At 33.2% G+C, this 14,903-nt stretch overlaps 1 protein-coding gene across 1 annotated transcript in view; it reads left to right on the forward strand.

The window, feature by feature from the left end:
- The window catches only part of LOC143227547 (uncharacterized), a 48,185-nt gene extending 37,738 nt beyond the window's left edge, over window positions 1-10,447 (forward strand). Inside the window, exons 13-15 of the mRNA XM_076458981.1 lie at window positions 1,256-1,302; window positions 6,113-6,236; window positions 6,586-10,447. Coding sequence (XP_076315096.1) covers window positions 1,256-1,302; window positions 6,113-6,236; window positions 6,586-7,691 — 1,277 coding nt within the window. The 3' untranslated portion in view covers window positions 7,692-10,447. The remainder of the gene's footprint in view (window positions 1-1,255; window positions 1,303-6,112; window positions 6,237-6,585) is intronic.
- The last annotated feature ends 4,456 nt before the right edge of the window (window positions 10,448-14,903 follow it).

Below are 14,903 nucleotides of genomic sequence, written 5' to 3' on the forward strand. Positions count from 1 at the left end.
TTATTTTAAACTGTTCTTGACTGGAACTCGTGACAGTTTGTTTGTTTGTTTTTGAATTTTGCGCAAAGCTACACGACGGCTATCTGCGCTTGCCTTCCCTCTCGTCTTATACTGCTAATTAGGGACGGCTAATCACCACCCACCACCAACTCTTGGGCTACTCTTTTACCAACGAATAGTGGGATTGATCGAGACATATAACGCCCCCACGGCTAAAAGAGCAAGTTTTGTTTGGTGTGACAAGGAGTCGAACCCGCGACCCTCTGATTACGAGTTGAGTGTCTTAACCACTTGGCCTGATGTATGATGATGGGTAAAAGAAGATACGCAACTGGTTTTTAATATTTGTTCCACAAGTTGTATTTCTACGGGTTAGAACAGTACTACAGGTTGTAACCTCCAAACTGACATATCGTACCAGTTCTTTTGTTGCTAAAATTACTTACCAATATTTTAACTTATTTTGGTCAGTTTGACTTCTAAAACGACATTTATCAGGTGTTCAACATTAAACGTGAAGGCTCTGCACCCATAACTCATGTTAAAATATGTATTGGGTAAATACACACACTGCATTAACTTAGAACAGTGGTTCTTAACCTGGGGTCGTTTGAAGTTTCTCGGGGGTCACGGATGGTTTGGGAATTATTGGGGAAATCACGGAGTAGTTTGTAGTTTTTATGGAAAGTGTCTGTAACTGCACACCAATGAGAAACACGCTGAAGTGCGGGAGTTGAACCACATCGAGATGCTTGTTGCACAACCACCTGTCTAATTTTGAGTAACAATTTTCATCTATTACAACGTTTTGAATTGTCTAATTTTTCTAACTATATAATATTAATACATCGAACTTAAAATGTAAATATCAAAGTTTCCATCGTATTTAATATATTTTCTCATTATATATTATATTAACCCTCACACTGAGTCAATATGTGGGTTTTGTATGATGTTCAGTAATTCCACAAATTTTACATTTGTTTAGCACTTGTAGCATTTCTCAAGGTTATTTATTTGTAACATTTTCAATAAATTAGGATCTTTATATAGTTTTGTTTTATTCTACCTTTACGCAAAGTTCACCATTACAAAAATTATTATAGGGGTCACGGTAATACCCTGGAGAGTCTCAGGGGATTAGACGATGTAAAATGTTAAGAATCACTGACTTAGAACAAAGTCGAAAACTGGATTCAATGTTTCCGATAATTTTGGAAAATCTGATTTTTTTTTGCTTATCCTTTCATTGCAGATCAAATAAGACTTTTACCGAACCATGGAAGAATGCCAAAAATCAAGGTAAGTTGATGGTGTTTTTTAGTCTTCCAAATATCGTTTAATCTCGAAGTCTTAAGTTCAAGGATAATCCCAGTTCAATCTGCACTCTGATCAACGTGTGTTATACTAGTTTTACCACTCTGATCAACGTGTGTTATACTAGTTTTACCACTCTGATCAACGTGTGTTATACTAGTTTTACCACTCTGATCAACGTGTGTTATACTAGTTTTACCACTCTGATCAACGTGTGTTATACTAGTTTTACCACTCTGATCAACGTGTATTACACTAGTTTTACCACTCTGATCAACGTGTATTATACTAGTTTTACCACTCTGATCAACGTGTGTTATACTAGTTTTACCACTCTGATCAACGTGTGTTACACTAGTTTTACCACTCTGATCAACGTGTGTTACACTAGTTTTACCACTCTAATCAACGTGTGTTATACTAGTGTTATCACTCTGATCAACGTGTGTTACACTAGTTTTACCACTCTGATCAACGTGTGTTACACTAGTTTTACCACTCTGATCAACGTGTGTTATACTAGTTTTGCCACTCTGATCAACATGTGTTATACTAGTTTTACAACTCTGATCAACGTGTGTTATACTAGTTTTACAACTCTGATCAACGTGTGTTATACTAGTTTTACCACTCTGATCAACGTGTGTTATACTAGTTTTACCACTCTGATCAACGTGTTATACTAGTTTTACCACTCTGATCAACATGTGTTATACTAGTTTTACAACTCTGATCAACGTGTGTTATACTAGTTTTACCACTCTGATCAACGTGTGTTATACTAGTTTTACCACTCTGATCAACGTGTTATACTAGTTTTACCACTCTGATCAACGTGTGTTATACTAGTTTTACCACTCTGATCAACGTGTGTTATACTAGTTTTACCACTCTGATCAACGTGTGTTATACTAGTTTTACCACTCTGATCAACGTGTTATACTAGTTTTACCACTCTGATCAACGTGTGTTATACTAGTTTTACCACTCTGATCAACGTGTGTTACACTAGTTTTACCACTCTGATCAACGTGTGTTATACTAGTTTTACCACTCTGATCAACGTGTATTATACTAGTTTTACCACTCTGATCAACGTGTGTTATACTAGTGTTATCACTCTGATCAACGTGTGTTACACTAGTTTTACCACTCTGATCAACGTGTGTTACACTAGTTTTACCACTCTGATCAATGTGTGTTACACTAGTTTTACCACTCTGATCAACATGTGTTATACTAGTTTTACCACTCTGATCAACATGTGTTATACTAGTTTTACAACTCTGATCAACGTATGTTATACTAGTTTTACCACTCTGATCAACGTGTGTTATACTAGTTTTACCACTCTGATCAACGTGTTATACTAGTTTTACCACTCTGATCAACGTGTTATACTAGTTTTACCACTCTGATCAACGTGTGTTATACTAGTTTTACCACTCTGATCAACGTGTGTTACACTAGTTTTACCACTCTGATCAACGTGTGTTACACTAGTTTTACCACTCTGATCAACATGTGTTATACTAGTTTTACAACTCTGATCAACGTGTGTTATACAAGTTTTACCACTCTGATCAACGTGTGTTATACTAGTTTTACCACTCTGATCAACGTGTTATACTAGTTTTACCACTCTGATCAACGTGTGTTATACTAGTTTTACCACTCTGATCAACGTGTGTTACACTAGTTTTACCACTCTGATCAACGTGTGTTACACTAGTTTTACCACTCTGATCAACGTGTGTTACACTAGTTTTACCACTCTGATCAACGTGTGTTACACTAGTTTTGCCACTCTGATCAACGTGTGTTACACTAGTTTTGCCACTCTGATCAACATGTGTTATACTAGTTTTACAACTCTGATCAACGTGTGTTATACAAGTTTTACCACTCTGATCAACGTGTGTTATACTAGTTTTACCACTCTGATCAACGTGTGTTATACTAGTTTTACCACTCCTCATCAGTAACCCTAAACACAAATTAACCAAATAGAGCTGGTCCTGTATCTTAGAGAAAAGTATTAAACCTGCTGTTGGTTTGAACCTCCTTTGTTCTCGCTGTAAGAACAACTCCGAAACTAGTGTAATTCAATAACAAACGCTGATCAAAGTGTAAATTTCACTGGACATCCCTTGAACTTAAGACTTCGAGATTAAACATTTTCCGAATAATTGAGTTTATTATAGTTGCTATTGTGAGACTGTATAATAAAAAATGAAGTGGATCGTGGCCGATAACACGTTTCCTCACCTATCCAGTGTATAGGTTTTTTTTATAGTATTATATAGACCTGCAGTGTGTCAACCAAATCTATCCAAATTATAGAGCAGGTGGTGCTTCGTGTATTTATTAAGTTCGTGACGAAGATTTCCAAACTTTCCTAATTCTGACTTTCGACGAATTCTAAAACCTTTAAAACATTCACATCCTTATTTATACGTGTTTGACAAACATCCTTCACTTTGCACGTGCTGGTAAACAATGCACACAGTATAACAATCTAAGTAAAACTGTTTTTTGGCGCAAAACCGGACAGTGGACAACGAATTTTCTCTGTCGTGTCCTCCGCAGGAAAACTTGCACGTCCGTAAACTTACTGCTAACCCACCAGGGGACAATCCAAGTTGAAATTCAGGTTAAAGGCAAAAGACAGGGCTTTCACGCGAAGCTAACGAAACAAGTGCCGTTACCTGGCACCAGTACTTTTACTAATCAGTGATGTCGAGAAACCCACTTGTTGAGAAATTTATATGCAAAAACGGCTCGTTTGGGTTGAGAAAATATTTTACATAGAAGGAGCGAACAACGTTTCGACCTTCTTCGGTCATCGTCAGGTTCACAAGAAAGAGGTAACTGACCGGAAGCTGACCACATGTTTGAAAGGGGTTGTGTAACTGTGTGTCAAATGTAGGGGCGGTATTAGATGTTTGAATATATAATTTTATTTATTTTATTATATTAATATAGGTATAAAGGCGTTCCTTTATATTGGTTTATTTTGGGTTTATGTTGTTGTATAAGTAAGGTTTCTTTAATTTTGCGTTTGTTTATGTTTGTTTCTTTATTTAGTATTTGAGTGTTTTCTATGGTTATGTTGTGTTTATTTGACTTGCAGTGTTCGAAAACGTGTGAAGGTGACTTTTTATGTTCTTTGAATCTGGTTTCCATTTTTCTACTTGTTTCTCCAATATAGAAGTCGTGGCAGTTATCACATTGTATTTTATAAATAATGTTGGTGTTGTGTTTGTCAGTGTAGTTTTTACATAGTATAGACCTCAGTTTTGTGCCGGGTTTATGAATAAATTTGGTATTAACTGGAATGTCATATTTATTTACTAATTTTTTTGCCAAATGTTGGTTATTTGTTTGCTGATGTCAGGAATATATGGTATACAGCAGTATATGGTTTCGTGGTTTTTTGATTCGTGAGCTGTATTTACTTTAGTTGGTTGATTTTGCTTTCTGTGTAGGTGTGTGCTTATAATGTTTTCTACAGTTTGTGGAGGAAACTTATTGATGATAATAAACATCAAAACAAAACAAAAACTCAACATACTAAGAAACCAAATAAACACAGCCATAAAACTATGCTCACCGATAAAATTAACGATGAATTAGACAAAATAAAACAATACTTCATCAACATCAATAAGTTTCCCCACAAACCGTGAAAACATTATACGCACACACCTAGACAGAAAGCAAAATCAACCAACTAAAGTAAATATATCTCACGAATCAAAAAATCACGAAACCATATACTGCTGTATACCATATATTCCTGACATCAGCAAACAAATAACCAACATTTGGCAAAAATTAGTAACAAAATATGACATTCCAGTTAATACCAAATTTATTCAAAAACCCGGCACAAAACTGAGGTCTATACTATGTAAAAACTACACTGACAAACACCACACCAACATTATTTATAAAATACAATGTGATAACTGCCACGACTTCTATATTGGAGAAACAAGTAGAAAAATGGAAACCAGATCCAAAGAACATAAAAAGTCACCTTCACACGTTTTCGAACACTGCAAGTCAAATAAACACAACATAACCATAGAAAACACTCAAATACTAAATAAAGAAACAAACATAAACAAACGCAAAATTAAAGAAACCTTACTTATACAACAACATAAACCCAAAATAAACCAATATAAAGGAACGCCTTTATACCTATATTAATATAATAAAATAAATAAAATTATATATTCAAACATCTAATACCGCCCTCTACATTTCGACACACAGTTACACAACCCCTTTCAAACATGTGGTCAGCTTCCGGTCAGTTACCCGTTTCTTTGTGAGCCTGACGATGACCGAAGAAGGTCGAATCGTTGTTCGCTCTTCTATGTAAAATATTTTCTCAACCCAAACGAGCCGTTTTTGCATATAAAGTAGTTTTACTAGTTACAAAAAATAGCAAAAACAAGACAATTGTACGTTTCACAAATACCAATCATATTAATTAATGGCTCGACTATTTAAACACAATGAAAAAAACTAGTTTGGAAAAGACAGGAAAATTGCATGACAAGCATGCTTATTTACATTGAAACTTAACCATACTTTCTGTAGCCTCTATAAATCAGTTATATTACATATCGGTAATATTTTTACTATTTTAAAACTAGCATAGTAACTGAGTGGTAATTATTGTGATTTTTTCCACATTAATCCACAGACTAAAAAGAATAGACATTCTTCCCAGTAAAAAATGTTGCATTTTTAACGAATGAAATTTAATTTACTTGTCCAGAAAAACGACGACAGGACATCAGACAGGCTAGTAAGAGTAGCAGAACCTACAAAAAATCCAGCCATGTGTACTTGTAGCACTTACCGATGTCACCATGTTACAGAAATTTATAGGAGTCGTCCAGGTATGTTTATTCAATTAATAATCATAAATAATTAACAGTGAAATAACCAATATTTGTGTGCGCGTGTTTCAATAATGTGACATCTTTATGTTGTTAAGTGTACGACACAATCTTTGCTTGATACAATAATATATTTTGTAAACTTAACAAATATTTGTGTGCGTGTGTTTCAATAATGTGACATCTTTATGTTGTTAAGTTTACGACACAATCTTTTCTTGATCTAATAATATATTTTAGCACAATTCTTTAAAGTATATCAATCTTAAATATACTCGGAAATTGGTCAGAAATTTTAATTATTAAAAATATTGAGTATCGGAACTCAAGTATGTTTTATACTTTGCAGTAAAACCATCATTCCCAAAACCTGATGCTCCTGGCAAATTCGTCTTACCAATTATTTCTCCTCCGTCTAGCGGAGGTGCAGCCTCTGGTGAATTAATCACTGCCACTCAGGAGTTCTCTGGTAATCCTTCGGGCAACAAATGTCAATCTTCAACAAAACCTGTCACAATGACTAGGAAACCCCAAAATATAGGATCCATGAAAGTCGGTCATGTAACTGCGTCTCTTGGTGCCACAAAGAAAACAGAGATGAAAAATGACAACTTTATAACAGAAACGAACACGTATAAAAACGTTCTGAAGCAGACGAACCAAGTCAATTATAAACAAAAATGTGTATTAAACAAAGGTTGGACAGGCGACGTTACACATAAAAGTTCAGGCCTCAGTGATTTACAAACCCAAACCACCCATTCAGGTTATTTTCATGACTCATGCAATTCGGATGAAACAGAAGTTACTCGTGAAAACACCAATAATCGAACTAATTCCCATGAAGGAGAAGCTGAAATTAACATGAGAAATAAAATTTACAACAATACAAACAATTTTATAGTTGGCAAAGTAACAAGTGATCTGGTTCCTGATTACAATGAAATTCCTGCTGGTGTGAAAACAAAAAATAAAATAGTAGGCGAAGGATCTACGCAACTTATCAATACTGAGAAAATCCAGGAAATAGGCCTAGGACTTGAAGGACCAAATGCATCCTTTGAAAAAGGAGAGAGAGACAAAGATTCTGAAACAGTAGGCGATTCTGTACATCGAGTAATGAGTGCCAGCCTCCAGAATGGTGCCCATCCTACAGACACTGTCACAGTTGAAGTTAGCACTGAAGGTTCTGCTGAAAAATACACTCACGTTACAACAGTCGAAGATCTTCTTCGAGCAACTGTTCCTTTGAATCATAATTCAAATGAACTAGAAAAACAACCACTAAAACTGGGTGGTATGCTTGATCTAGATTACAATGGACCAATCACGTTTGAGATCAGACATGGCCAAGAAATAAATGTTTTTGAACTTCCAACAAACAAGCTACATGATAACAAAAAGTGGCAATTGACTTTTACTATTGGCAAGAAAGATCGGGTTCATGTCAGCTAAACAAAAAAAGGCTGGTCACGTGTTACAAGAAATTCATTCTTAATAATTAATTTACTAAGGTTACTACGCCACGATAGAGATTTGAGTTTATTATGTGGTTTCTGATGTTTAAAGAAGGCATTTAATTTTATAAAAGCACGTGAATACTCGCCGTCCAGATACTAATCTTTCAATCTGATTTAATCATCCAACCTCCTAAGGTTTGGGGTTTGTATACTCTTGGCAGTGATGAAATGTTATTTAAATACCATCCTCCAGACTCCTTATGGAAAGTTAAACTACAATGAAAATTACAGGGTGCTGAGCTTCTAGCTTAACTCTTTGTTTTTTTTTGTAAATAATTACCAAAACACTGAGGTATTGCTGATTTATAGTTGTTAATGTATACAGTTAACATATTTGTCACTTAATGATACAATTATGAATTTTAAAATATGTTATTCAATTTCTAAACAAGTTTATACAAGTCTTTCATGATACAAAGTTTAAATGGTTAAAATGCCATCAATAAGATGTTTACTAGTGAACTTGTTGCTAAGTGAAGTCTGTATTAGAATATGTGATTTAATAAGACTACTTCAAAATAAAGGCTACTCCCAATTAAACTTTAGGCAAATATATATATTTTTTGGTCACTTATGTTAATAACTACTATTTCTCAGCTAAGTTACTTTAATTTTAATTTTCTAATACCAGAAAGATTATGCTACAATTTAAGCCAGGTAATAAATAACACAAGTTTTACTCCCACAAACATACAAGAATTAATCTAACAAGTGAATATTAAACTTTGCACTAGTGAGCCATTTCCATAATTTTCTTAGAATTAATGGCAACCTATTGTACTATTAGTATGTCTACTTAGCTTTCTTTATCAGATCTTCCTCAGACAGGGTTCTTTCAGTGGCAGATATTGGACGTAAAGAATCCAGGTTATGTTATATTTTGGTAACATTTTCAATAGGATTTAATATAGACAATGAGAACATACAGTTTCTAAATCAGATAGAAACTGACTGAATTTTGACTCTCCACATCAACAACAAACATTATAGTTAACAAGAGTACATCTTGTTGTGTAACTGATGGGTTCACAACATGAACCTTCCTTGCAACCATTTTCCAAACCAAAGCCCAATAGATGATAAGCAGAAAACTCAAACCTTTCTGAGAGTAACTGAAAGTGTGCTACTCTTTGGCATGTTATCATTATTCCTTGATTACCCACCTACATGTGCAAAGTTTTGAGATTTTCAGTGTGCAGCCTGTACAGCTGCTGTGGATATCATCACAGTGGACTTTCCAGTCAGCCCTTTTTAAATAAAATCTGTTTATCAAGTCAAAAGATGTCATGGTTGTGCTCAAAAATAGGCTTAGTACTAACAAGGAGTGTAGTGGTAGGAAGCTTTCTGCCAGGTCAGATAAAGATTTCCAACATCATATAGACAATGAAGAAGAATTACATCATTTGATTTGAGAATTAAAAATGCAAAATGCAAGAATAAACCGATGTGTGCATGACCACTGCTAGCAATGTGAGACAGCCATTTGGAAAAGCCATCTCTCTTTAACTACTAATGACCAAATGATATATGTTACCAGTATGTGGATTTCATAGTTGCATAAAAAAGATTCCAGACTTCTACCAGTGTAAGCAATCCCCCAAGACAAATTTCTTGCTCTTTGCCTTACCATCCAAAAATCACTACTTTGCCTCTAGTTAAGGGGGAGATCCTTTATTAAAATATTTGTACTCAAAAATATGTTTCCAAAAAATAGTATCTTCTCCGTCAGAGAGACTCAGTTTCACTTCACAGGAGGTAGTTTTGAGATGTCTTCAGTTATCACACATCTTCAAGTAACGTTTTACATTGAGCCCAAAGTTGAAATTATCATTTAACTGCTTTTCAACTTGAAAGATGCAGAATTGTTTCTAACTTATAATAAGCAACTTATTATCAGATAAAACAATGAGTTGTCCAACTTAGTTTTGACTTTTTTCTCACTGTTGAATGGGATCTAGTTCTAAATACACTTTTATAATTTGTCCATCTACCTGTGATTAGAATGTCTAGGAAGCAACCCTGTCACAAAGATAGTTGACTACAAGAACTTACTGTCACCTTTGATTTCAATAGGTCACATAGATAAACATTACTATAAAATTAATAAATACCTGAATTTCCTCAACAAATTGGAAGTATCTTAAGTTATTTTTGCCTGATGAATGTGCATATGTCCAAACAACTTTGAACTTTTTAATTTCACCAATTATTTTAATCTGGTTAAAACGAGTAATTCTGAACTGTTTCACAACTTTGGGTATAATTAAAAGTGGTCATTTCTTAATATTATTATTAAAATAACATACATGCAAGAATAATATTCAAGAGTTACAAACAAAGGACAGACATATTTTTATTTACAGAAGTGCAATGCAGATTAATTATTCATCATGTACAATACCTGTTAAACTTAGATTTGACTTTTCACAATGTACTAAGTATCTTAAGTTTTTATTGTCACCACAGCTCCGATTACATTTATTAATAGTGTAAAATAACTATGATCTAATTTGTAGTTTCTCACTTGTTACTGTCCAACTTCATGGTAGTTATTAACACTAACATTCAGTTTATTTATCACCAAAGAAATAGCTCTGTAATATAACACAGTCAGTGAACATTGGTCTGAAATTTACAAGATTTGTTTCATGTAATTTTTCAAAATAATAAAAATGTGGAGTTATATATGTATATGACACATTTTTATGTTACTTTAATACGTTCGTTATCTCTCTTTTTTTAGATGACCATACAACTTCACAACTATCTAATCTGACAAGTAATATCAGAATCAGCTGAGCTTACAAACTGTCACAACATACTTAGATTTTAAACACGTATTGCCGTACATAATACTGCTGAGTCTTTTAAAACTCTAACCTCCATCTCTGTTAAACTTATCTGATGCACACGTTTAATGAATAGAATATGAAGTGGAAATTTTCCATGTAATGGAGAATGGGGTGGGAAAAAATGAAGTAGACATGATATTAAAGTTGGGTGAAAACTAAGTTATCTCTGAGCACTGATGACATCAATTAATGTCACATAAAATAATCAATCAGAATCATGATTTAATTAACTAATCACAAAGTCTTTCTGATTATTACGGTTTCTAATTATTCCAAGTAACTGATATATTGCAGTTGTTTGTGGTAACCACAAAGCTACAAAGTGGGCTATGTCTATTTTTGGTATTGAAATATGATTTTGAGCATTTCTTTTGTTGTCTAAGGCAATTCAGCTGACAATAATCAATATGTTCTGTTTAACCATATTGTGAAAATAATTCATCTGTTGAATGTAACCAAGTAGAAAATTCCACTAATTACCCAGATCTATGCAACATTAGATCCATTTAGACCAGATGATGCATGCATATTTGATGGATTTTATAGCACTTAATAAAATATGATATTTTGACATGCACAATTAGTAAAACATGACGATATCTTGACATGCACATTTTGTTCTCGTCTTCACACCTTGTTACCATCTACATTCATTCGTTGATCATCCATATTTGACATTATCTGATGTCTGAGAATTTGTATTTGATGAACAAATTTTATACTCAAACCTCTTGTTCCTTCCCTTATTTAATATTTCACATTTATAATTGGACGAATAAAAAGTTTTGTGTTCCTAGTTGGTTGAACCTCTTGTTCCTTACCTTATTTAATATTTTACATTTCTAGTTTGATGAATAAAAAGTTTTAAAATGTTCCTAGTTGGTGGAACCTCTTGTTCCTTACCTTATTTAATATTATACATTTCTAGTTTGATGAATAAAACGTTTTATGTTCCTAGTTGGTGGAACCTCTTGTTCCTTACCTTATTTAATATTTTACATTTCTAGTTTGATGAATAAAACGTTTTATGTTCCTAGTTGGTGGAACCTCTTGTTCCTTACCTTATTTAATATTATACATTTCTAGTTTGATGAATAAAAAGTTTTATGTTCCTAGTTGGTGGAACCTCTTGTTCCTTACCTTATTTAATATTTTACATTTCTAGTTTGATGAATAAAAAGTTTTATGTTCCTAGTTGGTGGAACCTCTTGTTCCTTACCTCATTTAATATTTTACATTTTTAGTTTGATGAATAAAAAGTTTTATGTTCCTAGTTGGTGGAACCTCTTGTTCCTTACCTTATTTAATATTTTACATTTCTAGTTTGATGAATAAAACGTTTTATGTTCCTAGTTGGTGGAACCTCTTGTTCCTTACCTTATTTAGTATTTTACATTTCTAGTTTGATGAATAAAAAGTTTTATGTTCCTAGTTGGTGGAACCTCTTGTTCCTTACCTTATTTAATATTTTACATTTCTAGTTTGATGAATAAAAAGTTTTAAAATGTTCCTAGTTGGTGGAACCTCTTGTTCCTTACCTTATTTAATATTATACATTTCTAGTTTGATGAATAAAACGTTTTATGTTCCTAGTTGGTGGAACCTCTTGTTCCTTACCTTATTTAATATTTTACATTTCTAGTTTGATTAATAAAACGTTTTATGTTCCTAGTTGGTGGAACCTCTTGTTCCTTACCTTATTTAATATTATACATTTCTAGTTTGATGAATAAAAAGTTTTATGTTCCTAGTTGGTGGAACCTCTTGTTCCTTACCTTATTTAATATTTTACATTTCTAGTTTGATGAATAAAAAGTTTTATGTTCCTAGTTGGTGGAACCTCTTGTTCCTTACCTTATTTAGTATTTTACATTTTTAGTTTGATGAATAAAAAGTTTTATGTTCCTAGTTGGTGGAACCTCTTGTTCCTTACCTTATTTAATATTTTACATTTCTAGTTTGATGAATAAAAAGTTTTATGTTCCTAGTTGGTGGAACCTCTTGTTCCTTACCTTATTTAATATTTTACATTTCTAGTTTGATGAATAAAAAGTTTTATGTTCCTAGTTGGTGGAACCTCTTGTTCCTTTCCTCATTTAATATTTCACATTTCTAGTTTGAATAAGTTTTATGTTCCTAGTGCATTGAACCTGTTTTTCCTTTCCTTCCTTTATCTAATATTTCACATTTCTACTTTGATGAATAACAAGTTTTATTGTGTCTTTTTTTTGATAGATTGTTTAGTCACAGTATTCATGATGAAACTTTGTAGAACAGACAGCAAGAGACACAAGTGTAGAAGATGACATTTCTAAAGTCTTCTGCCTTTCATCTTCAGTCATAAAGACTTTAGAAACATACAGTTGCTGTTCATTCTACAAAGCTTTATGTTCCTGGTTGGATAAACATGTTTCTTTCATTGCTTTATTCAATACTTGTGTTCCACTCACATTCCATTGAGAGATTTATAGAATAGATTGGAACAACTGTCTTAAAACATATTTTTCGGGCTATCATTTGTAGTATGAAGATGTTCTCATATTATTCAAATAAAATTATTTTTATCTATAATATGTCATGTACTATACAATAATCTTATAAAATGGCACTATTACAACTTTTATTATCTTGTTTTGAAAATTACTACAGATGGTATGTTTAAAACCAACTGTAACCTGAAGTGTATTAGGATGGTTTTACTTCACTTCTTGTTTATGCACCATGTTCAAAAATATTTAACATTGTACACATTGCACCATATTGCTTTTGAATATCTCACAGAATGAATTAATGGTACTGAGAACACTGACTCTAGCTATTAAAACTTGCTAATTGCTAAGTCATAATTACACTATCAGAAATATAATCGACATTTATCCACTGAGGTCGCCCACTGAAGTATCAAAAACTAATAGTATCCTTATATCACAATGCAACTACTTAACTTATGCTTAAATAAGGTAGGAAAATAGCATACACATAAAATGACTTGAATAAATTAATTTACACTTTATCAGAGAAAACAAACTGACATAGAAAAAATATGATGTTAGGTTTCCTAAGTAGCTAATGTCTCCTATTAATCAAATTCTAATTTCATGATAAATGTATCTTTTGTTTTGTACACATAAACATCTCAACAAAGTGTACTTCAGTTTTATAATAAAAAAACTCCAATTACAAAATATGAATTGTTACCTTTGAAAGTCAGCTTATAATTCTCTGACAAACCAAATGTTATTCACATACAAACAGTTCGAGTCAAAACAGCACTTCCATTCACACTTGTATATATGATACTGTCTTGGCCAGAGATAACTGGAGTTATACATTTCAAACTCTGACACAGTACTCTAACTAACCCTTTCAAACTTTGATGTAGTACTCTAACTAACCCTTTCAAACATTGCTGTAGTACTCTAACTAACCCTTTCAAACTTTGATGTAGTACTCTAACTAACCCTTTCAAACGCTGATGTAGTACTCTAACTAACCCTTTCAAATATTGATGTAGTACTCTAACTAACCATTTCAAACTTTGATGTAGTACTCTAACTAACCCTTTCAAACATTGATGTAGTACTCTAACTAACCCTTTAAACATTGACGTAGTACTCTACCTAACCCTTTCAAACTTTGACGTAGTACTCTAACTAACCCTTTCAAACATTGACGTAGTACTCTAACTAACCCTTTCAAACATTGACGTAGTACTTTACCTAACCCTTTCAAACATTTACGTAGTACTCTACCTAACCCTTTCAAACATTGACGTAGTACTCTAACTAACCCTTTCAAACATTGACGTAGTACTCTAACTAACCCTTTCAAACTTTGACGTAGTACTCTAACCCTTTCAAACATTGACGTAGTACTCTACCTAACCCTTTCAACCTTTGACGTAGTACTCTACCTAACCCTTTAAACATTGACGTAGTACTCTAACTAACCCTTTCAAACATTGACGTAGTACTCTACCTAACCCTTTAAACATTGACGTGGTGCTCTGCCTAACCCTTTCAAACATTGACGTAGTACTCTACCTAACCCTTTCAAACATTGACGTAGTACTCTAACTAACCCTTTAAACATTGACGTAGTACTCTAACTAACCCTTTCAAACATTGACGTAGTACTCTACCTAACCCTTTCAAACATTGACGTAGTACTCTACCTAACCCTTTCAAACTTTGACGTAGTACTCTACCTAACCCTTTAAACATTGACGTAGTACTCTAACTAACCCTTTCAAACATTGACGTAGTACTCTACCTAACCCTTTCAAACATTGCTGT

The sequence above is a fragment of the Tachypleus tridentatus genome, chromosome 9 (assembly GCF_004210375.1).
Source record: "Tachypleus tridentatus isolate NWPU-2018 chromosome 9, ASM421037v1, whole genome shotgun sequence".
NCBI classification, from domain to species: Eukaryota; Metazoa; Arthropoda; class Merostomata; order Xiphosura; family Limulidae; genus Tachypleus; species Tachypleus tridentatus.